General features: G+C 48.5%; 1 protein-coding gene across 3 annotated transcripts in view; it reads left to right on the top strand.

Annotated features, from left to right (window-relative positions):
• The first annotated feature begins 13684 nt into the window (after nt 1-13684).
• LOC119436151 (trithorax group protein osa-like) overlaps nt 13685-27261 on the top strand; it is a 53849-nt gene continuing 40272 nt past the window's right edge. Inside the window, exons 1-4 of one of the 3 annotated variants that reach the window (XM_049655727.1) lie at nt 13685-13986; nt 14071-14112; nt 17801-17921; nt 19771-19820. In XM_049655727.1, the coding sequence (XP_049511684.1) occupies nt 13825-13986; nt 14071-14112; nt 17801-17921; nt 19771-19820 (375 nt within the window). In that variant the 5' untranslated portion in view covers nt 13685-13824. Of the gene's footprint in view, nt 13987-14070; nt 14113-17800; nt 17922-19770; nt 19821-27261 lie in introns of those variants that run through there. The other 2 variants (XM_049655731.1, XM_049655740.1) reach the window with 2 other exon arrangements.

The following is a 27261-nucleotide window of genomic DNA, read 5'->3' as shown; positions in this document are numbered from 1 at the left end:
TCATATCTGTGACATTCGTGGAGCCGCCGCATCGCATAGCCTCCGCCGGAGAGTAAGCCCACTGCCCCCGCCGCTACAGTACACTGTAGCGGCGGGGCGAGTATGCTGATTTGCACTTGAACGTTTATTTATTTCAACAGAACTGTTTTGAAAAACACTCGACATTATTTTTAATGCAAACCATAATTACATTCTCAGCTTTACAACAACAAGCCTGGGCACGAGAGTACTCCCTTCAGCCGCTGAGGGAGATCGCCGATCTCCCTTGACCAAAAGCTCCGTTAAACTCCCTTGGTGGAAGGGCGACCGTGTGACATCGCATGCATCACCCTCAACATAAAGACGACGGAGTTAAAAGGAGTTTGCGGATGCCCGTCTGACAGGGGTAGACAGCTTTTGCCGGGAGCCCCATTCATTATGACTGGCGACACGCTCGAACTGGTCCAGCCAATCTTGGACATCTTCAATGGCGTCACCATGGAAACTTTCTGGGACCATATAGGATGCTGTAGCGTCATCTGCGATGGGGTTGCAGTGGCCATGGCGGTAGTACTTAGACGCGGTCCGGCAGGATCCTGCAAGGGGTTGAACTCGGGCGTCAGGCCTAGCAGGCGGCGGCTGTACCGGTGAACAGGAGTTTCGACGAGCGAAGGCGATTCCGCGTTCGATGGATGGCTCCGCGAAGGGGTGCTAAGCATGAGACAATCCTACCCAGCACCTCCACCAGTGTCACGACCTCGCAGGAGACGTGGAAGCCGGCGTACAGCACGTATACAAGCACTTTATATGAGCAGCGAACGCAACGTCGTTGTCGTCTCTGTTTTCCTACCCGCGCGCTACTTCAGCGTCGTTTCCATGGCCGGGCACATACCCGCGGCGACGATATAGCATGTGGCAATATGGAGGCCGTTGCATCATACCCGCGACCTAAGACGAAAACCGACGTACGGGCATTCTTGGGGCTCACGGGCTACTACCATCGCTATATAAAAAACTATTCCGAGTTAGCTATAGCCCGCTCACTGATGCACTCCGAAAACACGAGCGCACCCCGCTGGTATGAGACCAGAAGAAGCAGGAATCGTTCCAAAATTTGAAGTCGGCACTCGTCAGCCGTCCCATTTTACAGGTACCTGATTATAACAGGCCATTCGTCGTGCAATGCGACGCAAGCGATCGCGGCATGGGAGCAGTACTCTGTCAACATGACGAGGCCGGGGCAGAACACCCCATCGTGTACATTAGTCGCAAACTAAGTGTTCGAGAAGAGGTGTATAGTGCCTCCAAGAAGGAGGGCACGTGCCTAGTTTGGGCAGCACAAAAACTGGCATGCTACCTCGCTGGCTCTAAGTTCACCTTTCAGACGAACCACTGTCCACTCAAATGGCTGCAGAACATGTCGCCCAAAAACGGCCGATTACTCAGGTGGAGTCTCGCGCTTCAGCAATACACCTTTGATGTAGTATATCGAAAGGGCAAACATAACGGCAACGCGAATGGATTGAGCAGGCCATCGGAGTTATGGTACATAAGAGAACTCGGCTCTAGAAGCCTATAAATTTTGGGCTTCTGTGAATGTTTGGAAAAGTGTTTAGATGGCTACTTTCATGCTTTAATTTGTTGCATAGGGCAAGAGCGTATATTGGTTTGCTAGACCCGATGGCTCTTGGTGCGAGCATGGCGCTTTCCTGTGCCCTGTGGTTTTGTGTGTGCTTAGGTGTTCGCAGGAAGAATGCCACAATGAAGCGAATGCAGGGATTCCAAGCTGCAGTGTGTCATCAACATTCACACCTGGATGATCCCTGAGATCGCATGTGAACATCGACGCTTCGGTCAACCTGACAGCTGGTCACCCTCAGGTCGGATCTTCTGGCGGCGGAGGAGTCTGTTGCGTCCCAAATCGGCAGGGCGCATTCTTTCGTTGTTTCCATCGAGGCAGCCGCTTTCATCAGCGCCGCCCAGACGGCGACAGTGCCCGACACCGAACGAGACGGGCAAACAAGCGCCACGCTACGTGGCGGTTGTGGTCGGTCGCTTCTAACTTCTAAGTGAGCTTCTCTGAGATTCTACGTGGAAGCGGAGACCAGCGCGAAGGCCACTCTCCCGACCCTGGCAAGATGACCGTCGGACAGCAAGAAACCAAGTCGCCAACTTTCGTGGAAGGAGTGTGACCCAGTAGCGCACCGACGGAAGGGGGGGGGGGGGAGGGGGGGGAGTTGTTCAGGTGTTGTAACCCCCCCCCCCCCCCCGCGCGTCCAGCCCCACCAGTCCAACGTGTAGATTCAGCGCTCTGTTCACATTGTCATTACAATTCAGGAGGTGGCTTGAGGTCGAATTTTCCTGATTAACACAAACACTCTATCCCTGTCTTGTATTTATTCATGCACTCTTAAATTACGTTGAGTAAAACGCTGAAGAAATAAACATCGTCATCATCCATGGTGTCATTATTACAATTATTAGTATTGTATTTGCTGTTGGATTCCTCTGGCTAAAGCAAGGAAATTGCATATTATGCCAATTGCTTGCTTCCCCCCCCCCACCCACAAAAATTTACCCCCCCCCCCCTTGGCAGAGATCCTGGGTGCGCTACTGGTGTGAACCACCTGTTTCCAGATTGCCTCGTCCTTGCTTCAAAGGTTGACATCAGAGGCGGAGTTTGGTGAACAATACGACTTCTCTAATTGGCCGCATCAAGGTCATCCAATTAATTCCCTGGTGTAGGGAACTAGGGAAGACGAACTGCTTAAAAGAGGCCTCTCCAGTGTGACTGAGAGAGCTCTGACTAGAATCTGACTACTTGTTTCAATGTGCAAATTAACGTTTCGCTTTCGCTCCTACTCCCGGACGTACTCATCCCCATGCCTGGCGGATTCCTGACTTTACTCAACCCCGAGGCGCAACAGGGCGTTGTTGCTCCCCACCAGGCCTTCGTATCGTCGAAGAGCTTGTCATTTCTGGTACTTGCCCGAATCGTCGACCACGATGCGCGGAAGAAAAGCATTCTCAAAATATTGCGACTTGCTTGTCTAGGAAATGCTGTGGAGATGGGTTTGCACAAGGCTTACCCTACGAGCGACGGTCAGGAAAGGGCACGACGCTCCTCCACTCCGCAACGCACAAAGGCACTACGGCAGGGTTCGTCGACTCTCCGACACGGCGCAGAGAAGGCTCCAGAGTCAGATCGCCAACAAACACGGGTTTATTCACCCAAGGTACAGCTCAGTGCTACAGTCACGGCGCTTACGGGCCAAGGCTCGCCGCAAGACCGATCGAGTACGCGCGCCCGCTGCGCTAGGGCTAACCGGGTAGCGGTCCGCCAAGCGCGATAACGAGGGGTCGCGAGAACAAAGGTCTCATCTAACCACCTCGTTGCGAGCCTGTGAGCCTCTCTCGCGGCGAGGAAGCGCTCAGCGGACGAGAGCTCGGGTGGAGAGGGTACCCGGGGGCCGCCGCGCGGGAGGCCAATCAGGGCGCGTCCCGGTGACGTGTCTCGCGGGGCAAGTCCAATCCCGGGGGGGGGGGGGGGAGAAGCACGGTTTGCGCGGGAAAGTAAGTCCGGCGCGCTCGCCATGTACGCCATGTTGCCGTTACGGCGGCGGTTCCCGGGGATCGAGCTAAGCGCCACGCGCGCGCTGGGGGACGAGGCGCGGGAAGGCACCTCGATCCCCACATTCCCCCCTCCTAAAGACCGAGGCCAGCCTCCAAAGTGGCTGACCGAGGCCAAGTGGCAAGGTTGACTCAGCCAAAGAGGGCTAAGCCAACGGGGCAGAGTCCAAGAGGGTGTCGTCGTCTTCCTCAGGACCAGGACAGGGAGAAGGGGCCACAGCAGTCCAAAAAGGTGAAGACGTCGCTTCTCTTGACACAAAGCCAGGGGTTTGCCTTGGCCACCAAAGTTCCGCACACTGGAAGGACCCCCTGCCAGGTGGAAGAGTCGGCAGCCCAGGAAGGACGGGGCAGGGCAGCACCATGGTTCAGCCAGCAACACTCGAGGTCCGCCGGACTGGAGCCGCCAGGAACGTGCGAGGCGTGGCTGCCATTTTGGCGCAGCAGCCACCACAGAAGTCACTGGGCTCCCCGGATTGCGCAGGAACAGCAGGCCGGGATAACCGGCAGCCAGGTCAGCAGCGGCAGCAGCGGCAGCCGGAGTGACCCTCCTCGGCCAGGGGTCAGCGCCTGATTGGGGACCAGCCACAATTAGCGGCAGCCTAGGCAGCAGGAGGCAAGGCTGGCACGGGTTCGTGGCCCCCAGAGGCAGGAGTCATTCATGGCGGAAGGACCAGGAGCAGCAGGCCTTGAGGTCAGCAACAGGCTGGCATGGTAAGACCAGGGACAGCCGGCTTCGTGGTCAGCAAGACTGGTGGCACAGTGGAGCCAGGCGCAGGGAGCAGACTGGACGACGCAAGGAGAAGGACAGGAACGCCCCCCGGCATAGCCGGCGTGACAAGGTAGTTGCCCGCCTGGCTGACAGCCCAAAAAGGGGCGTTTGCCAGGCTGAGGCTTGGGCCACACATAAGAGGGTATATTAGGCCACATGGGCCTGTCACCGCTTCGATGTGCGCCCTTGCACCGTAGCTACATTTCTCCATTCACCGGCATGGTAGGGAATGAAGTCCAGCTACCTGCTAGTGGGAGAAAGCTGACTAGGGGCGTCAGAAGGCGGGTGAGCACGAGAGGGTATATTAGGCCAAAAGGGCCTGTCACCACTTCAACGTGCGCCTTCGCCCCGTAGCTGTGTCTCTCCGTTCATCGGCGTGGTAGGGAATAAAGTCCGGCTACCAGCTGGTGGGAGAAAACCTGCCTAGGTGCGTTTCCGTAGGTTGTACCGGTGGCGTGGCCTGGGACCAGCCGTATCACGGTTTGCCTGCGGTTCGTTGACCGCCTCCCCCTCTCCCCAGTCGTTGCTACGGGCAACGAAAGGTTTGAGGTCCGAGACGTGAACTGGACCGCCGACTGGTCTCCCTTGGGAGTCAGCCAGCTTGTATACCAGAGGGGACATTTTGGTCTCCACTCGGTACGGGCCCAACCATTTGGCCGACAGGGAGGCAGAGATGCCTTTGGCGGCGTCACTCAAGACATGGTTGCGTCTGAGGACGAGATCGCCGACACCATAGTGCACGTCCCTATGTGACCGGTCGTACTGGGCTTTTTGTCCAGCTCGCGCTTTTGCCAGGTTGGAACGGGCCAGGTCAAGGGCCGCGTCCATCCGTGAGCGCAGTTCCGCCGCGTAGCCGGAAAGGCCGGCTTTCGTGGCGCACGCCCCGCTGCCGGTCCGCAGAACGCGGTCCATGGGGTTTGGCAGCTCTCTCCCGAAGTTGAGGAAAGCGGGCGTGTACCCAGTCGAACGGTTCACCGTGGACCGCAAGGAGAAGCCTCTCTCGTTAAGACAGACATCCCAATCCCTATGTTGCTGGGCAAAGGCCGCCAGCAAGGGTTTGAGGTTCCGGTTAATCCGTTCTGTTGGGTTGGCCTGTGGGTGATACGTGGTTGTCTTGCGGTGCTTAATGCCAAAGGCAGCACACGCGTCCGCGAACACCTTGGCCGTGAAGTAGGACGCGTTGTCTGTTATCAGCTCCGCCGGAAAGCCAAAGCGGTTAAAGACCTCGGTCAACTTGTCCCAGATTGCGCGTGCCGTTAACTTCCGAAGGGGAAAAAGTTCAACCCATTTCGTGAAGTGATCTGTGACAGCCAGGAGAAAAACGTAGCCTCGCCGGCTTCTGGGAAAGGGTCCCATAATGTCACAGGCCGCGACTTGCCAGGGTAGCTGGCTGTCGATTGGCTGCATGAGCCCGGGGGGTTTGCCCGCGCGAGGCTTCATACATTGGCACACGCGGCATGAGCGGGCGTAGTGAAGAGCATCACGCTTCATGCCTGGCGAGGTAGCGGAGCGGCACAACTTTTGGAAGGTCTTAAGGCCACTCGCATGTCCGGCCACCCGCGAGTCGTGGAAATAGCTCAGGGTGGCTTTCCTTAGACTGCGGGTTATCGCCACCTTGAAAGACTCCTGGGGAGCCTCCTCAGATGGGATATAGCGCAGGAGAGCTTTATCGGCGTCAAGCAGATACGTATCCAACGTGCCCGCAGCAACACTAGCTGTCCGGGTACGCCCGGCGGCTTTGCCGCCCCACTCCTCTTGGGAGTTCGGCTCTTGGAGCCTGTCAAGAATTTCTATTTACAAAACGGGTCGTTCTGCTTAAGCAGATACGGATCCCACGTGCCCGCAACAATACAAGCTGCGTGGCACTCGGCGCCAACAGCAATACCAGCTGTCCGGGTGCGCCCGGCGGCTTTGCCGCCCCGCTCCTCTTGGGAGCTCGGCTCTTTGAGCCCGTCAACGATTGCTATTTACAAAATGGATCACTCTGCTGAGCCTTTAGCAGCTCTTGCCTGCTGAAGACAATACCCGATGAGGTACCGGGATCCACCAGGTAAACGTCCTCTCCCGGGGCTGGCAATCCGAGGATCGCTTCGCCGTCGGGGGTCGCGCCTTTCGAGCCATTGGAGACACAGGCTCCGGACTCTACTAAGTGCATGAGGTTCGCGCCTTTTGAGCCATTGGAGACTGAGGCTCCGGCTTCTACTTGGTGCGAATGCTCACGGGAGTGGCGGACCAAAGGATCAAACGCCGAAACGGGGGCTCGCGACAAGGCGCCCGCCACCACGTTTGAACTCCCTTTCCGGTAGCGCAGAACAACGTACCACTGCCATGTCAACGCCCAGCGCGCGAGGCGGCCCGATGGCTCGCACAAGCGCTTAAGCCGGATTGTACGTCTACACGGCACGTACGCTAACGCCAATTTCCGGAGAGCAAAAAGGACCAACGGACAGGTGGTCCGCTCAATGCACAACCGACCCAATGGGGCCAGTAAACGGCAAAGAGAAGAGCTGGGCTGCCGCTCCGACAGGCGCATGAGGCCTCACATGACCGGCAGACGGATCGACAGCGGAGCGGGGTGACTCACGCACGTCGAAAATGTCGCTCGGATGCGCGTGAGACAAGCGGCAGGCGGAAAACGCGGCGACTTTGTCGGCTGAGCGGGGTGGCTCGCGCTCGACATTGCTTCCCAGCTGCGCTCGGGACAAGGAGAGGCCAGCGAGCAATTTGCACCAACAGCGAGGCGGGGAGGCTCAGCTGCGGCGCACGGGACACCGAACTGCGCTCGGGACAAAGGCAGGCCAGCGAGCGAGCTCGCGCCTACGGCGTAGCGGGAAGGCTGCACCGCGGCGTATCCGTCCGAGAAATGCGCTCGGGACAACGGTGGGCCAGCGAGCGTATTCGTGCGAGCATCTAAGCAGGGTGGCTCCGATGCGGCACATGGCGCGACGAACGACGCTCGGGACACAGGGAGGCTGGCGAGCGTATTCGTACCGGCATCTAAGCAGGGTGGCTCCGATGCGGCACATGGCGCGACGAACGACGCTCGGGACAAAGGGAGGCCGGCGAGCGTATTCGTACCGGCATCTAAGCAGGGTGGCTCCGATGCGGCACATGGCGCAGTGAACGACGCTCGGGACAAAGGGAGGCCGGCGAGCGTATTCGTACCGGCATCTAAGCAGGGTGGCTCCGCTGCGGCACATGGCGCAGTGAACGACGCTCGGGACAAAGGGAGGCCGGCGAGCGTATTCGTGCGAGCATCTAAGCAGGGTGGCTCCGATGCGGCACATGGCGCGACGAACGACGCTCGGGACACAGGGAGGCTGGCGAGCGTATTCGTACCGGCATCTAAGCAGGGTGGCTCCGATGCGGCACATGGCGCGACGAACGACGCTCGGGACAAAGGGAGGCCGGCGAGCGTATTCGTACCGGCATCTAAGCAGGGTGGCTCCGATGCGGCACATGGCGCAGTGAACGACGCTCGGGACAAAGGGAGGCCGGCGAGCGTATTCGTACCGGCATCTAAGCAGGGTGGCTCCGATGCGGCACATGGCGCAGTGAACGACGCTCGGGACAAAGGGAGGCCGGCGAGCGTATTCGTGCGAGCATCTAAGCAGGGTGGCTCCGATGCGGCACATGGCGCGACGAACGACGCTCGGGACACAGGGAGGCTGGCGAGCGTATTCGTACCGGCATCTAAGCAGGGTGGCTCCGATGCGGCACATGGCGCGACGAACGACGCTCGGGACAAAGGGAGGCCGGCGAGCGTATTCGTACCGGCATCTAAGCAGGGTGGCTCCGATGCGGCACATGGCGCAGTGAACGACGCTCGGGACAAAGGGAGGCCGGCGAGCGTATTCGTACCGGCATCTAAGCAGGGTGGCTCCGATGCGGCACATGGCGCAGTGAACGACGCTCGGGACAAAGGGAGGCCGGCGAGCGTATTCGTGCGAGCATCTAAGCAGGGTGGCTCCGATGCGGCACATGGCGCGACGAACGACGCTCGGGACAAAGGGACGCCGGCGAGCGTATTCGTGCGAGCATCTAAGCGGGGTGGCTCCGATGCGGCACGTTGGGCACAACTGAGCTCGGGACAAAGGCCAGCGAGCGGAGACAGCACGCCGGAGGGGCTAGTAGGCACCTGCTCCCCGCGCGTCTCAAACAGTTGATAAAACCCGTAACTGGCGTGGCTATATAGGACTAGCGTACACATCCGAGCTGTCGACATCACCTAGGGCACTCCAAGGAAGGGATCGCTCCCGGTGGCCGAAAGCAGAGGGTCGCGAAGGCGAACCTACCTCGTTCTATCGGTGTCGTTCGCTCCGTAGGACGATAAGTCCGCAGCCAGGGGGTGAGGCAGGAACGAGGGCCGTGAAGGGGCCTGCTCTGATGCCATGCCGAAACCACGTTGGGCGCCAGTTATGTGGAGATGGGTTTGCACAAGGCTTACCCTACGAGCGACGGTCAGGAAAGGGCACGACGCTCCTCCACTCCGCAACGCACAAAGGCGCTACGGCAGGGTTCGTCGACTCTCCGACACGGCGCAGAGAAGGCTCCGGAGTCAGATCGCCAACAAACACGGGTTTATTCACCCAAGGTACAGCTCAGTGCTACCGTCACGGCGCTTACGGGCCAAGGCTCGCCGCAAGACCGATCGAGTACGCGCGCCCGCTGCGCTAGGGCTAACCGGGTAGCGGTCCGCCAAGCGCGATAACGAGGAGTCGCGAGAACAAAGGTCTCATGTAACCACCTCGTTGCGAGCCTGTGAGCCTCTCTCGCGGCGAGGAAGCGCTCAGCGGACGAGAGCTCGGGTGGAGAGGGTACCCGGGGGCCGCCGCGCGGGAGGCCAATCAGGGCGCGTCCCGGTGACGTGTCTCGCGGGGCAAGTCCAATCCCGGGGGGGGGGGGGGGAGAAGCACGGTTTGCGCGGGAAAGTAAGTCCGGCGCGCTCGCCATGTACGCCATGTTGCCGTTACGGCGGCGGTTCCCGGGGATCGAGCTAAGCGCCACGCGCGAGCTGGGGGACGAGGCGCGGGAAGGCACCTCGATCCCCACAATGCATAAGCACACCCAACCCCCTCCTTTTTTTCCCCCTTGTCTCTGACTGCCATTATGTTAATAAACTTCAGAAGAGCTTGCTTTTAGGCTAGTTTGCACGTGCTGCTAAGAATGAAAACAGGGCAAGAAACGGGACAAGCAAGAAAGACCTATAGAACGCTGATTAGCGCACGGCAAAATATATCAAGGGCGGGGTAGCTGGGCCAAGGAAGCTCAGAAACCTCCACAACAAACAGTTCGGAGGGCAGGTAGGTGAATGGCCTCGACGTCCACGTAGAAACAGAAATATAGGAATGTTAGGGGCCGCTGCCTAACATATTTAACAAGTCTCTAATTAGCCAGGTCAGGCAGGCGGCAGAGACCAGTGGGGCCCTGGACTGAGAGGCTCCGACCACCCCTCCTTAATATCTTTTCCATTACAATAAAGTTTCTATTATTATTATTAGGGGCCGCTGCGCCGTTCAACGACCCGGTGAATGTTGAAGTTTGCGACAGTCACTAACGGAAATTAATTTTAAAGGAGTGGGGTGATGGGTACGAGAAGGAATGGGGAGGGGGGGGAGAGAGAGAGACGCATAAAAGGCGTCAAGAACGAAGTTGGTGGATAATTATGGACACAGGGAGAGCGTATCGTCACTTCCCGATCGCTCAACACCAGACTGCCATGGTCAGTCGCCTAGCCGAGGCTCGCATACCCCGTCGTAACACGTGCTGCTTGCTGCGGAGAGCCCGTCCTAACGTCTCGGCAATTTTCAGAATAGATGGGTGTAAAAAAATATTACGTGGTTCTACGTACCAAAACGACGACTTGATTATTAGGCACGCCGTAGTGCCTGCACGCCGTAGTGCCTGCACGGAAACGATTTGTCGTTTCCGTGCAGCCGCCATGCGTTTCGAGAATAGAGCCTCTGCAAACAAGAAGACAAGCGATAGTGCGCTGCCTTCTTTTTGTTTGGCCCCGTTTTTAGCGCTGTTCGTTTGTCCTAGTCATGTACCAGCTAGGTCATCGACATACATTATATAAATGCATCAATTTGGACACAAAATTGTAGTTGTTTTTAATATCATCATTTTCAAAAATAGCATAGGGATGATAGCATAATTTGGTGCGAAGTGGCTGCACGCCTTAGCAATGCAAAAATTTTGTCAGAAGTTAAGCAAAGTGCTGTTTCGGCAACGCAAAAACGTGCATCCTCGTTGTTAATTAAGGCATGCTTGTCCGGGGAGTGCTAGGAGTTTGTCTTTGCGTGGTGTACGACCTCCACACACACACACACACACACACACACACACACACACACACACACACACACACACACACACACACACACACACACACACATATATATATATATATATATATATATATATATATATATATATATGAGAGAGGTGAAGGATCGGGAGGAGGGGTAGTTATCGGCGGAACCCCCCCCCCCAAAAAAAAAAAAAATTCTGGCTACGCCACTGCGTGTGGCACCTGTATAAGGAGTTTTGTGTTAAATTCGAAGCGTTTCTTGGCGAGCATTTGCCACTTTTACAGTCTCTATCTATCTATCTATCTATCTATCTATCTATCTATCTATCTATCTATCTATCTATCTATCTATCTATCTATCTATCTATCTAGCCGCCTACGTCTTGGTACTCTCGTGGTCGTTTCGTTAACTTGGTAGGTACCAAAATTGGCATAGTATGACAAGAGTGTATGACGAACATAAATAGTAGGTCGTGACATGAATATCGTGACATGTGTGTCATGTAGGTCATGAAGCAGTCGCCTACGTCTTGGTGCTCTCATGGTCGTTTCATTAATTTGGTAGTATATGACAAGAGTATATGACGAACATAAATGATAGATCATGACATGTGTGTTATGTAGGTCATGAAACAGCCCCCTACGTCTTGGTGCTCTCATGGTCGTTTCTTTAACTTGGTATGTGCGATGACAGGTTCTTTCGTTGAAGGGTTTCAGACGGTTCTCTGAGGCGGAGCCTCCCAGAACCCAATTGAGGACAAAGCCGTTGGTTGGAAAACACACAAACTTTTAATAAAACTAGAAACGAAAAAAAAAACATAAAATAAACACTCAGGAACTCATAGTACAAAACACATGTAGCTGGAACGCTAACGACAATGATAGTGGGCAAGTTCGGACAGGCCGCGAGTGTGTGGGCGCACAGCAGTCTCGGCGCGGCGAAACGGAGATGAGACGACGAGAGAAGCGGTGTTCTCACCAAAAGGTCGCTGTGTTAGACCGGCTACCAGAGCGTGGTAACTCTGGCTTAGATCGAGAAGACAGGCGGCTCGGCAGCACGGTCAGACGGCGGCGGCATTCTGGCCGGGCAGCTGGTAGTGGAACTCGGGCCCGTAGCCCGACAGCTCACGTTCTGCCCACGGGCGCAGACGCTCACCGCCCCGGTCGGGTGAAGTCCTGGTGGCTCGGGTCCGGAACCCGACGGCCGTCTTCAACCCCCGATCCGATGGCCGACCTTCTCCTGGTGCCGCTTCTGGAACTCTTCCCCCCTTGATGATGATGATGATGATCCACAGCACAAATGGCACATACCCACCGTGGGGGATCGGCCAAGAATTGGACGGTTTGGAGAAAATGGATTTAAATAAAATTAGAAAAAGATAAAAAGAAAGAAAAAGGAAGATGAATTCTGCTTGGTCTTCTAATTACTTATTATAATTGACTATTTTAGGAAGGCAGTCGATTCGAATTAATGATAAAGTTTTGCATTGCAGTGCAAACATTCTGGTGGCTGTACCCCAATGTGGAAGCTCCAAACGAAAGCAAGACGGTAGCGTTCATACTGAGGCCAAGTTTGTTTACAGGGTCCTCAAGCACCCTTTTCCTTACTGAGGAGAATCGTCGGCAAGCAAGGAGAAAATGATCAATAGTTTCTGGTTCGCCGCACTTCCCCCCTTCTGCCAACGTGCCTCGTTTTTCTGCCACTCTGGCCGATTTGTCGTTTCCTCATTGGCTGCTTGAGGTTTCGTGTTGTCTTGCGATTGGATGCATTTTTTTTTTTTCTTCTTGTGCCGCGTGTTCACGTGCATTTCGACGTTGTCGTCTTTAGCCAACACGGAATTCACCTCGGCGCGCGCTCTCCTTGTCGTCTGCTTCTTGTCTCAATGCACCGCACCTTGTCGCGCACCACACATATCAGTCTCCAACACTCTCGTACCACCGCACCGTGTCGCGCACTACACATCACAGTATGTAACTTTAGAATGGGTTCGGCCATGGGTACTAAGTGAAGGAAACACTAAAGGATGATGGTGGAAGTCATAGTCAGTCATGATCATGACTCCGCAAAAATGACAATGACTCAGCGACAAAAGATTAACACTCAAAAACCACTGAACTGGGTTCGGACATAAATGATAGGTCATGACATGTGGGTCGTGTAGGTCATGAAACAGCTGCCTAGGCCTCGGTGCTCCCATGGTCGTTTTGTTAACTTGGTGGGCTCCCCGCACACTGCTTCGCATAACATCGATTCCCACAGGGCGTGGGATCTGCCGGCTTTGGTTCCGTGGGTAGTACCAACAACGCGCCAAACAAGTTTCCATCAGATTCCGGACAAGTTTCATCCGAAGCAGCCATCTTTGCGACGCGTCGTCCTACGGATATCGGGTGGTTTTGCCACGCATTTTTTCCTGCGTGGCAAAGCCACCCGATATGGTGTTGCGCTGCTAAGCACGAGGTCGCGGGATTAAATCCCGACCGCATTTCGATGGGGGCCAAATGCAAAAACGCCTGTGTCCCGTGCATTGGGGGCACGTTATAAAGATCTCCTGGTGGTCAAAATTAATCCCCCCACTACGGTGTGCCTCATAATCAAATCGTGGTTCTGGCTCGTAAAACACCAGAATTCAATTCAATGCCATATATTTAAGCAGGAGACAGGTATATGGTATGACTCAGCGCGTGCAACCCTACGGAATAAATAGCATTAACAGTAGTATCCAACAACTTTCTCTCAGATTCCACCAGTCGTAAATAACAGTCGTCGTCTCGTTGCGACGCGCTGCGGGTCATTTACATCTCCTAGAGTCCTTTAAAAGTAAGTATTTGAACACGCGGCGCGGGCACGGTGCAAATTTGGCAGGCCTAGGCTATTAAGGCACGTAATAATTGGTCTTGCAGCACTGATCGGCGTGAGAGTACCTTTACGTGCATTATTATCATAAAGGAAATCATCATCATCATCTTAATGCGCATCAGCGCCACTCGGTGTTCGTGTTGCGGCTAGGGTTGGAGCGCGAGCCAATGTTCATTTCTACCGTGGTTTGTCAACAGCCATCCTCACAGCACCCGGCCGTGCGCATCGTCTGAGATCGTGCAGGACGATCAAGACGGAGCTGTAGGTCTTATTGTAATGGCGCATCAGCACAATCAGTCTAGTAAACCCCCTGCTGATGACGACGAAATCAGATCTATACCACTGCCGTGCTATGGCCGCGGCCAACCACTAATTCCATTGGAAGATTTGCCCGTATTCCAGTTCCTGAAGCGGCAGGCCACTACACAGGGGAAACGTGTGAGTGTCATGTATATATGTATAGTTAAGCTCAGTGCGTGTTCTCTTGTGCAAACTTTTTTTTTTTTTTTTCTCTCTCGACAGATTGGCAAAGGACGAGGGCGGCGCCCGCCTTATCAGAACTCGGTAAGCCTACAATAGCTTCTGCAGTCGCTTCTGTAAAAGCGATGCGTACGCACAACGTTGCATCCCTAAATAGCGATAGACTTTAAACATTTAAATTGTTAGAAGCACGCGCTCGTTTGCATTCAGATTTGAGATGCAGTAGCCGATGTTAGTTTTGTGAGGTGCAACGTTTCCCGACTATTTCACAGCTTCGTTTTAAGACTATGCGCTAGGCTTGGCCTAACCCCTTTCCTCAACAACCTAGGCCTAGCGTATCGCGAGCATTGGTCAACGTAAGCGCAGCACAGCACCCGACGTCATGGCTCGATGGTGTTCTCATGTTACTGCATGCAGACAATGATTCTATCATACTCTAGCGGACAGCTGAACACGTTGCTGCTGCAGTGCAGGGACGACGGGCTGTCGTTTAGGTTTACGCTGAAATCTGCACAGCTGCACAATATATATTTTATGAGCATAAATTTTTGCGCTCGTTTTACTATTCGTGAAATTGACGCTCAGACGCCGTTGCGCCGCCATCGTGCATTATCGTCGGGATCGGCCACTTCTACGCGACGGTGGTTAAAGAACATAAAATGAAATATAGTAACAAAATCCGACCACTGGAACTGCGGCGTCTGCATTACGGCGATATGTTACACGGCGCGGTGGTTCGCAGCGCGGCGTAGGTTGATGTAAAATGTTAATTTACCCGTTAATGTGAAAATATTAGTGACATATAGAGATGTAGAATTATTTCATTATCAAGCTTGATAGCTTGATAGTACTTGTCCTGTCCTTATATCAATGTATTACATAATATATATATATATATATATATATATATATATATAGTGTGTGTGTGTGTGTGTGTGTGTGTGTGTTTTCGTTCCTGGCTGTAGGCCTAACGATATTTTGCAGAGCAATGCTCACGCTGTGAGATAGGCATTGTGGCCCATTGTGACACGCTTACATATGACTTGTGTTGGGAAAGTGCTTTTTCATGGCTAGTTGTGCATAATTTTATGCAAATCCAGTGAATGCTGTTTGTAACTTTGTCCTAAACAAAGTCCACTATACACTGTATAAGCTCCGGACAGTGGAATTTGCCAGCGAGGGCCATGGCACCTGTCACAGCAGAAGCACAACTGTAGGACGGATGAATAGACACCCTGAGAAACAGGGGAGTTCGTGTCTTTGAAACCGGTCGGGACACGGCATGGTATTGGAGTTCTCAAGAATAAATCTTTTTGAAACATGTGAGCCAACGCTTATTTCTTCCGTTTCGCATCATGGGTGATTTGATGTGTGCAATCATTGAATCACCAGCGACTGCGTTTTGGTCGTACGTTGACATTCCTAATGGCATCGCTGGACGTTAGCGTCATTATTTGGCCTGGCTGAAGAGGCTTGGTCAAGATGTCCTCGTTGCCATGTTAGGGTGAGAGAATTGTTTAAGAAATTGAGCTTAACGTAAAATGCAACATGTTCTCTAAATTGTTGCTCTTGGCAATTTGATGCCTCGCTCGATTCCCCTGCCGATGATTTATAGGCTTCGTCGCCACTCTGCTCCCACTGGCGGCTAGGGCAGGTTCCTCTTACATGAGCATCCGGTGAAGATATGTACCTGGAAGGTGCTATTCACATGGAGCGGTGGTGTCTGGCAAACTGGAGCAATACTCTGATTAGCAACTCGAGACAAGTTAATTCCATTCATATTTTTCAGTTATCTTTGATTAGCGTGATGCCGGTCACTGATTTTTTGATAGCGCTGCAATGCATAAAACTAATGATGCGCCAGAAATCCACCATGTATTACAAAAATCGCCGATTTAGGTCAGCCTTAACACACTCCAAAATCTAGTTTTCCATTTTGCTTTAAGTGTGGCTGCAGTAGCAGTGATCCAGTGAAATGCGTTGACATTTCATTGGCTTGAATGTAATGGGTGCACATCAACATTACCTCTCTGCATTAGCGGTTAATCACTGAGCATGCTGAAGTGAGCGAAAATTGAGGGCTTACAAGAACATCAAAGCAGTGTGCCACCAAAGAGCAAGCTACTCAAATACTGAAGCTAGTTGTGCTCACAAACGCTATTGAACTGCTATGTCAAATAACTATATAGGGCATGGCGACTTCCAAAGGAACACTTTGTGTGTTTCCATCGCTTGGGATCTCGCTACTCCAGCACAAAAATGCCGGTGGCTTTCACGCCGAGAACGTGTCTAGTGGTGTACATTTGTCTTAGATGGAAGCGAATAATTTTGCTATTGGCTTGAAGTCGCAAAGCAAGATTTGCGCTGTTTCTGTTGCTCTAAGCAAGCAAGCGCATGCTGTTTCGGTGCGCAACACAACACGAGCAGACCGGTCCCTCCGTGACAATGTTGACTCAATTTGCCGCACGAGGTGCTGATAGTTCTTGCTCTGACACGCCGCCTGGGCAGTGTCTGGAGCCTATAGGAAACCATAAGCTCGATCATACAGCATTATGAAGAACCATTTATGTCTGTATGTCTGATTGCATGCCAGGTACGTGTATTTTGCTCAGCTAGCAGCAGAAGACATACGCACAGTTTAACACTGCATAGGAAAAGGTGTTTTGCCATATTCCCTCATTATGTATGATACATTGGAGGCACATATGAGAGTCAGCTTTGTGTGTAAAATACTATATGCACTACTAATAGCTATCAGAGCACCAAGGCAGGCATGTATTTGTCACTGAATGCGTTAGCAGTGTCCTGCTCTTAAAGGACGTAATCGCTTTAGAGCAAGGGTCATATTTTGTGAACGTTCTTTAGACTCTGTTATACTTATTATTCTTCGTGCTGGTGGGCTCATACCTGTGACGTTGAGCCCATGGCTTCATGTGAGCCATTGATGAAGGGAAAAAAGAATGGAACATGAAAAGAATCATTATGAGATGGGGTCCAAGACTTGGCATTTGAGCAAGCTTTCTGAACAGCTTCAAGCTGCAGTTAAGAATGACTGCAGATCATGCAGCAAATGAGAAATGCCAAGCTCATGTGGTGTGTCTTTAGTGGAGTTCTGTGATTCATGGATGTCAGCAGATCATGCATGCATGTCTTATTTACATGGCAGTTTCTATATTGTCATCTGGCTCACGAACCATTTATAACATTGTTGGCAATAACAGCGGCAGTGTGCTATTTGCGACTCCTGCTGCAGCGTGCATTCCAGGGCTTAAGCAATTTCATTGGAAAAGTTTCATGTGTAATGAGCATTTATATTGTGCATTGCAAACTCAATTGGACTTATCAATACTTGTTGCTGGGCTAGTTGGGTAGTCTTATTTCGTAGTGTTAAGACGCAACCAAGGACTGAAAAAAAGGTTCAGGACAGGAAAGAGCGTCACTTGCAACTAGTTTATTGGAAGCAGACGGAGTCAAATTGGTAGGTGGCCTTGTGCGCACGTACGTTTGCGCACATAACTCAAAGTTTGCATCATTTTCTAATCGTACAGCACAGAAACTGGCATTCATTGCTGCATAAAGCCACAGACTTGTCGCTGACACAGATGTCAGGTTTTATGGCAATGAAATAGTTGCAAGTGATGCTCTTTCCTGTCCTGGAACCTTTTTTTCCATGCTGAGTTGCGTCTTAACACTACAGAATCAGTTGGACTGTTTTTGAATTTTATTTCTCATAATTAAATCGCTTGATAATGGATTATTCATCTCTCTACAGCGGCCCTCATCAGATGAGTCTTCTGATGTTGAACACAAGAAGGATGTTGGTATAATTGGTTGCTCCAGTCGGACACCCCCATTTAAACCAGCTTCGAATTCTGGCTTGGAACCAATGAAACGTAAGCTGTTGATTTTGTAGTGTAATACTGAGTTATTTTTTTCATGTTTGGTGGAACTCAACTGGTGAACAAGCTGCCCTTTTCTCAAGTTCATTGCCTTGTAGCGTCTGCTTTTTTATATGCATTTATTTCTTCCTTTGAGATAGGTGGCAATGAAAGTTCACCTGAAATGGGCAGAATAGAATGTATGCTTAGTGAAAGGCTGCGGTTCTGCTTCATTTATGCTTTCTTTTGCCTGGAGTTGTGCTGCATGGATAGCTCAAGCTTCCACTGACATTCATGTTTGCAGAATAGGATGCATGTTTTTTCATAAAATTTGTCTTCGGTTCTGCTTCACTCCTTTATGCTTTATTTTTGCTTGAGCTGCACTGCTTAGGTAGTTCAAGGTTCTCATGACATGCATGTATTCACATTTGCACGGAAGTTTTTATGCATTCTAATGCACATTCACTTGCTGCACTCTACTGTAAATCAGATTTTGTCCAGACAGATCACTTCACAAAAACTGTTTTAGGAAAGTGTGAAATTGCAAGATATACGCCATCACTTGCGTCATAGTTCTGCTGTGATGCCATTTCTCATGCACATTTCAATTAATTAATCAATCAATCTTTATTCTATATTTTTAGATATATATAACAGCCTATATTTAAACAGGCAGGACCCCAGAACCCTTTCAAGGGTTGCAGCAGAGGTGTGTTAATATGTGTGACTATCAAAGAACTACAAGCCAAATAAAATAAATACTGATACTATTACCGTATTTTCCCGCATATAACCCGCCACTGCGTATAACCCGCACCCACAATTACAACAGCTGGGAAAAAAAAAATATCCGCGCGTATAACCGGCGGTAATAACTGCATGCAACAACGCTCAAATCTTTGCAAAAACAGTCCATTCACGGATACACGATTCGTCCACATTATCGGCCAGCGGCTCTGTCCCCCCCCCCCTTCGGCGATGCTGATAAAGCTAGATTCACACGACAAACTCCATCGCGGACAAATTGGTCACGTGACATCTGACCTAAATAGGATCACTTCGCAGGCGCACCTAGCATTCACGCGACAGAGGATGACAGTGCAGCCGCAGCCTTCGCATGGGCAAAGGCGACGACTTGGCTAGCAACCGTATCGCGAAGTGCTTCGCTTGAACCGAGGGAGCGCCGCGGGAACGGGCGACGTACGAGTTCGCCGGCACCGCGTGCATTATTCGCTACGCGCAAAATGCCGACCTGTAAAAAGGAGGAGAATGGACGACCATGATGAAGGGGAGAAGGGATCTTCAACACGCAGTGGTGGGGAGAGGATGGCAATGTGGGCTTGTTGGTCTGTCATCATGGAATGGTAATTTGGAAGCGCATAAAAACACGGACACAAGAAGAAATGAAGACGAAGACAAGCGCTTGTCTTCGTCGCGCTTGTCTTCGTCTTCGTTTCTTCTCGTGTCCATGTTTTTGTGCTTCCAAATTACCATTCCGTGGGAAGAGGGTAGGATTCCCTAGGAGCTAACGAAACTAAATGGTGTAGAATTTGCCTCGAAGTGTGGCTACATGGCAGCGTGCGCCGCGCTGCCGTGAAGCCACACCTCCAAGTAAAATTCACATATAACCCGCACCTCATCTTTACTGCCAACTTTAAAAAATTTTTGGTGCGGGTTATACGAGCGAAAATATGGTATAATAATCTTTGAGCACAGATTGAGCTGTTTGATTTGTATAAGTATTGATATCTAATATCTGAGAGGCTTGTCTCATATTTCTGTATGTTACAAATTCAGCAATGCTTTTGTGAGTTAATATAAGTGTTTGGACCACTCTGTTTACAAATACTGTCAATTTGAACAGCTGCCCAAGAAAGGAGTGAAGGCATAATAGATTGGCCATCAACCTCACAGGTTTCACTAGTTTCTTATTGTCTATGGGGAACTGTGTGGCCTAGGGAGGTGCACGTGCATTCATGCATGCATCTTTACTTTGCCTCTTGAGTGGCTTGGCTTGCATGATTGCGTGCATGATGCCTGCATGCTTTGATTGAGAAAACACATGGCTATGTATTTACTTTCACGCCGTGCAGAATATATACACAGGGTGTTTTAGAAAGCATGTTTGAAATTCCTTAAAAATGGGTAAGATGTGGTAAATGATTTCCTTAGGATAGCTTTTGCTACAGAGGCACGCATTTTTATATAATTCGAGGCAGTAACTAGACAAGTGATTGTGCATGTTAGAACTTTTTAACCACGAAAGCCAGACATGTAATCCTAATGCAAGACTTAAATCTCGCCGTCTGTAGATTTCATAGCCATTTTAAATAATGCAAAACCTTGACACGCTGCTAATTTCTGCAGCCTAACGGATGATAGGTACTTGTACCCAGAAAGCCAAAAACCTATTACAGATGAATGATCCATGGCAGAGGATAAGTAATTTGTAATCGATGTCATTTGTAAAGCTGCGTTTGAAAGGGAAAATTTTCTTGAAGCCATGTTGGTAAGGAGCGAAAAATGAGATCTTATAGAAAGTTAAGTAATGAGTGCCATTATTTCTTGCAAGGTATGTTTGTAAGGGAAACTGGCCTGCAGTTACTGAAGGGATCGAATGTTATTGCACTTCTGCAGTGGAACAACGTTCCCCACCTTCAAATTGTAAGAAATAAGTGGTAATTGAAATAAATGTTGTAAGTTGTAAGTTCCCACATATTTATGTGAGAACAGCTCTAAAGACACAAAGGTGAAGGCACATGGATGTGTGTCGTTTCCGTTAACGCGCAATCAGTGCAACATGTCATTTTCTATGTGCCGTGTCCGTGTATTTAGCGCTGTTCTCGCATGAATATGCCAGAATGCCCCAATTGTTTCGACATTTTTGCTTTTACAAGCTTATACTCCTGTCAGATAGCCAAATTCAGTATTACTTTGAGCTAGTGCATTTCACCATTAGTGCCAGTGGGAGGCTGCCACATCGATAGGTTTAGTAACATGTCTGGTTCAGTGACAGTGCGCAACAAGGCTTCAATTGGAGCTAGTTGTTACAGCATTGTTTCGTTGGCTGCACTGGAATTTTTACACGAAGGACAATAAAAAAAGGACAATAAAAAGGACAATATTGTCCTTTTTGTAAACATTCCAGCACAGTTAATCGAATCACAGTGCACACTAAAATGCACTTGCCAGTGAGTGTGTTTGCCATTTGCTGTGTCAGTGTGTGCAGCATCAATAGCAGTGATTCAGAAATGTAGGTAAAGCCACCTTTTATTGCGATAGCAATTGTATGGGTCAAACTGCAACTTTATTTAGATTTCAAATATTATCAATGTCCCCATGCCGTTTGCAATAGAAACTGCCAATACCTCACCACTCTCAGCACTTTCAAATACGCAGCACTTTGCACAAGTGTCAGTTGCAATGCAGTCCTTTCTCGGTTAGTGATGATTGATCAGGTTGTTATTTTGCAAATATTACCTAAAATAATCATATGTGCCTGTGGATTTACTCTGTGACACTCATCAATTCCAAATCGCACTCCTTTCATGTGTAGCAGTCTGCCGTCAAAGTGACATTTGCGGCAGCCTCAGCGATTTTGCCTGTGTGACTAGGGTGTAACACAGTTCGCAGGTAAAATTAAAAACAGAGAGGTCATTCAGACCATATATATTCACAGTTAGGCATCTTTCTTTTATTTGGCACAGGTGTTTGTTTGAAGCTCTGCAGCCATGTGGCACACATGAAAAATGACTAGATTAGTTGGGTTAAAGCTCCTCTTATCCCCAGAAAAACTAATTCTCATGCAAAGATCTTGACACCAGTTAATACAAAAACTCAATTTAGGCAACAGTAATCATCTGCCCATATTCATAGCATACTTGAACAGTCGCTGAAATAAACATAAGTTAGTTTCAGAATCTCTTTTGTTAGTGAACGAGGCTTCTTTCTGTAAGGTAGCTCCCGCTTCTTGGGTTGGCATTTTGTTTACTTTCAACTTAAGCACTGTTGTTCTTAGGTGTGCACTCATAGCAACTGCATTTTCATACCAAAATATGCAGTTCCCTGGCAGCGGTGCCCTGCATATTAGTAACAGGTTCCCAAACACCTTTCTTTGAACCTTCTGATTAGTTAACCAAAATGAGGTTCCCAGAGTACAGTGCCTTAGAATTGTAATGCTAATTCTGGTGCATCCTTTCATGAAAACCATACTCTTGTGTCGCACCAAAGTAGTAATTGTCTTTCAAAATAAATTTCTTCCTATGTTTGGGTTTCCAATACTGGCTTGATTGGTTTGTGGCTTACTATACCAAACAGCTGTTATATTAAAGGATGTGGGGTGAAAAATTAAAATCATTTTTCAATTTTGGTTGTAAAATTATGCTTCATTCTATTTTCACATGTAAAATATCAAAGGGTACATTCTACCAGAAAACAGTGAAAAAAGATTCTAGAATCTAGGCATGGTAGTTGTAGGGGCTTCATTTTTTCAGTCAATTGCTCAACTGATGAGACACTTAACTACAAATTTTGCCCAGATGGCGAGCTTTCCTGGTGTAAGCACAAGCTGGCTGAGCTGGTACCAGCCAATTCTCCCAATTTTCACCAGTGCTCAGTCGAACGCCATGTTTCCTACACATCAGATGCTGACAGATGAAAAGCTGTCTTGCTGTATTCGTGGCAAAACCCAAAAGCCACTGAGTCAACAGCAAGACTTGGTTGCTGTGCCCCAGAACACGGTTTGCTCCATGCACTGTTGTGGTGATGGCCACTATACAGCCATACTGTGGCTCAACCAAAGCCAAAAAGACTTTGTGGATGTTTTACTGGAGTTGAGCATCCTTCCAACTCGAGAGTTGATTGCTCGAGCAACTAGAGACTCGTCGTCGCAGTGCAGCCAAGAAAACCCGCCTGAAGGTGGAAACTCGCAAAGATTCTGAGGGCACCACCAAATGCAGTAGGATAATTAGATTTGCACTTCTTCTAGAAAGATTGATCTGCATTCTAGCCAAATTTTAAGCAAATTGATCATCTGCAATAATAATAAGCATGTTAAAAATTTTCAGGCATCGTTTTTTTCTCTCTCTCTCTCTCAATTTTAAGCTAGCTGTTTTCACTGCTTGTGTGTTTGAGGAAACTGCTCACCAATGTTCTCAAAAGCTAGCTGAGATTTTAAAAAATTTTATTAGGCTGGATGAAAATGAATTTTTGAGCTTATTTGCAGTTTGTTGCAATAAGGAGCAATACGAGCTACATTTTCAGAGTTTGTACACCTCCTTGAAATCCTTGAAAACCCTTAAATTTGGAAAAAAAAAGAGATTCGAGTGTCCTTAAAATTCCTTGAAAACAAATGTGTGCTCCTTGAATTAAAAACTGCAGTTGGGGGCAACTGCGGTTGTTACTTTTCAACATCCAAAGTAACAAAATGCGCATAAGCCATCGGGGCATATTTTCTTTTGAGAGCGTCGCTAAACGATTGCAATGTGGCTTGCTTACAGCCACCAACGACAGGCTTGTTTAAACCAACATTGCCACCATGGAGCTAGACAAAGCCCGAACAAGTGACCAGGCTGTGTCACTATTTAGTTATTTCACACCACACGCATCATGGCTCTATTTTCAAGCCCTAGGCTCTATAAATGCCTGGCGGAAAGTAAGTTGCAGCCATTTTGCTTTAACACGAGTATCCATGGCTGAAGTCTGACACCATATACTAATCATCATGCCAGAATGCTATTGACGTCATTTCAATAAGAAAGTCAGCTTAGAATAGTGACTTGAAGAGCTTGAAGCTTGTATCCAACTCAGCAGCCGCTTAAATTAGCTGCAATAAATTGCAGCTAAAAAGTATATTTCACTATTTTTCAATGTATGTGTACGAATGTTCAGCAGAAGCTTCATCCAGTCGCATCAATATTAATGAAAATGGATCTCTGAGGAGCATCTTATCTTGAAGCTGAAGTATTTGTGTTCATGGGGTGCATTATACAAAGATTTATTTGGTCTTGCTTACATGAGGGTATTTGTATGCCAATTTAGCTATTTTTAATGGAATTCTGGAGTTAAGAAAATAGACAAATGCTAAATAAAGATTGCACTTTTTTCAGAAAACGTGAATTTTACAAATTTAGTTGTGAATTTGAGTTTCACTAATTGAAGAAGGATACCCAGTAACCGCACTGTTGTGGTGTCTTTTATGTCTAAGATGTCAAAGCAAAATTCTGCTAAAAGATGGTGAAATGGCTCAGAAAGCCAGAAATTTTGGTTCTGCACCTTGATATATTCTATGTAGCTTTTGTAAACTTAGTATGGTTATGGTCCCTAGAATATTGGCTAGTCTGCTGTCCGCCAACAGGAGTGAGGACTGTTTCCGAATGACTGTGGCGCTGCGAGCAGTCTTCATGCTAGGGCGCGGCGCGCGGCCGCCCAGCTGCGTGTTGGTGAAGCGCGCTCGCATTCGGCGTAGTTTAGCCGTGCCTTTTCTTTTTTTTTTCTTTTTACTGCCGCCGCATAATTGTTCCACATTAGAGCAATATTTGTTACGGGTGTGATGAGATGTTTTAGCTGCATAATGTGGCATTCATTCGCAAAGACTTTTTGCTGAGCTGCATCATAAGCATGCCTGTGGAATGGGGATACAACTCTTCTACATCGCTCGCCGACTGCCTCAAAGCCAAATGAAAACAAAACAATGACAACTTTGTTCAGACAAATTTTTAATTTAGCACAAGTAGTAATGAAATACTAGAAAGCGGCATAGTAAAGGGTAAAAAAAAGTCAAACCCAAGCTCGTTCAAAACCTATACAAGACAAATAGAAAGCACATCCAGTTAAGAGTGAACAAAAACAGCGAAAACAAATTATAAAGATAAGAATGAAGAACCCTTAGAAATTACAGCACACCAGAACCGATGAATTGGCAAGAGGTTCGTGAATAAGAAGAAAAATTATAGAAAGAAGACAATTACAAGGCCGCTGAACTTGCATCTCAGATGTGATGCAATTGGTGAAATGCAGTTATTTGCATCTTCTCATTTTCAAATGTTTTAGCTTTTTTTTTTTTTTTTTCCTTTGATGTCTTTTCATTATTGAGAGACTTCGTGAAAAACCAGAGACGGAGAAGAGTGTAAAACTTTACTATCTCACAAGTAATTTGCTGTCCATGTTCAGGACAGGCTAGTGCAGGAAAATGCACTTTAGCAAGAAATTCAGTAAAGCCGAGAATGCTTTTCTTATGCAGTCTATATAAACTGAAAAATGTAGCGAAGCTGTCTTCAAGGACAGTAATAATAATTCTTAGAGGGCCTGAGGGGTACAGCAAGCCTCTATTGTCAAACTGCAATGTGAAGGCTGAAGCTTTACTGTTAGCTGTAGCTGTGTGCTTTTAAACTGTCAGTAACAGCGCACATTCCTTACATGAGGTCTTTAAAATCTTCCTTGCCGTGTACCCTGCTACATAATATGAGCTTGTCATGGTTTCTTGCAGTCACAAGAGCAGTGTGGTCTTACAAAATGCTTCTGTGCAAAGCGCAGCATTCTAGTGCACTTTTGGCATACTTTCCTGTATCAATCAATTCGTCCAGTATTGCAATCTGATTTTCTGGTTCCACCTTGGGAACAAATATCAGTGCAGTGATAAGTTCTGGAGCCAGTTTCCTGATTTAGGGGGTTTTGCATGGTTATAAAATGCAAGTGAATTGATTATAAGTAAAAACTGTGCAGCAGTAGGGTGATCGTGAGTTCCAGAAGATTTCCTGAACGAAGTTGTTTGACAGGTCGCTTAGGTTGAGAAGCGAGGACTTTGGGCCTACCGCACTAGCCGCACAATGCCGTGCACTGCTTGCTCGAGTGAAGAGCGAAGCATGAGGACTGCTCTCAGCTCCCTCTGCGCTTTTATTCAGGAAGCGTCCTGCCCTCTCTCTATGGCACGGCACACAGATAGCAGACTAGCCAATATTATAGGGACCATAGTATGGTAACACAAAACAGTAAAACAAAACACATGTTTCTGTTGTCCCCGTGTTCTTTTCTTGCATTGTTTTTCTTGAATTCGAACTCTCTAACATGCTTAACAGTGTGATTATAATTAGTAGCCACATTGTTTCTATGTAAGATTAATTCAATTTGTCCTTCACTTATAATACCAGTTCAATGGTAATACTGTGCTAATACATAGTTAATACATAACACTTATTAACTTATTGACATATTATAGTTAATACATAACACTTATTTTGTATTTTAACATGGCTTACCAACATGTCTGGAAGTGCAATCTGCTAAACCTTTTCTTCTGCTCTTGGCTTCTTGACGTGTTTTCTATTCAAAACCAAGTTTCCTCTTTCCTTGCAGCAGTTGTCCACCTGGCTGTTGCCTTCTTCAGCTCTGTCCTTGTCATTTGTAGACTTGTTTCGTATCTTTGATAACATGGCTTACCCAACTGGCCCAGAAACAGACTCGAATGAAATGCCATGAACATGGCATTTGCTGCCTGAAATATAACTTTTTTTGACAGCTCTTGCACGTAGTGTATTTTACTAAAGGGGGAATTGTGGAAAATGGGGCAGTGAACTTCAGAAACACATTTTCCCCACATAAAACAAAAATACTCCTTTTCAAATTTTTAAGAAGTATTTGACACATCCTTCTACAAAATGCACTATTCAGCATTCTTATGTGGACAACTTACAAATATATTACTCAAGAAGTTTGTTTAATAATCACTTTGCTCTCGTTGAGTGTCAAAGTACTTTTACCTACGGCATTTCCTGCATGAAATATAATTTTTTTTCCAACTCTTGCACGTAGTGTATTTTACTAAAGGGGGCATTGTGGAAAATGGAGGGGGCACTGAACTTCAGAAAGCAGTTTTTCTCGCATAAAACAAAAATACTCCATTTCAAATTTTTAAGAAGTATTTGATGCATCCTTCTATGAAATGCACTATTCAGCATTTTTACGTGGACAATCTCAGTATATGGTACTTACAAATATTTGATGCATCTTTCTATAAAATGCACTATTCAGCATTTTTGCATGGACAACCTCAGTATATGGTACTTCAAATATATTACCTAAGAAGTTTATTTAATAATCACTTCACTCTCATTGATTGTAAAAGTACTTTTACCTGAATGCCTACATTGCAAAAAAGGATTAATTGATATAGGATCAAGATCAAACATTATATTAAAAATCTCAAAAGTGCAGTCTATTTTTTTGGAGAGGCTGGACTGCACTTTTGAAGTGGAACTTCAAGCCATTCAGTGATCAAAGCATCTTGACATACGTAGTAGAAAAGTTGACTGGCACCAGTTTTGAAGTGATTGGGCATTTCATTTCCTTAATTTCCTTA

The sequence above is a fragment of the Dermacentor silvarum genome, chromosome 1 (genome assembly GCF_013339745.2).
Source record: "Dermacentor silvarum isolate Dsil-2018 chromosome 1, BIME_Dsil_1.4, whole genome shotgun sequence".
In the NCBI taxonomy this organism is placed as follows: Eukaryota; Metazoa; Arthropoda; class Arachnida; order Ixodida; family Ixodidae; genus Dermacentor; species Dermacentor silvarum.
The sequence above is the reverse complement of the archived record's forward strand: the minus strand, read 5'-3'. Positions and strand labels throughout refer to the sequence as shown.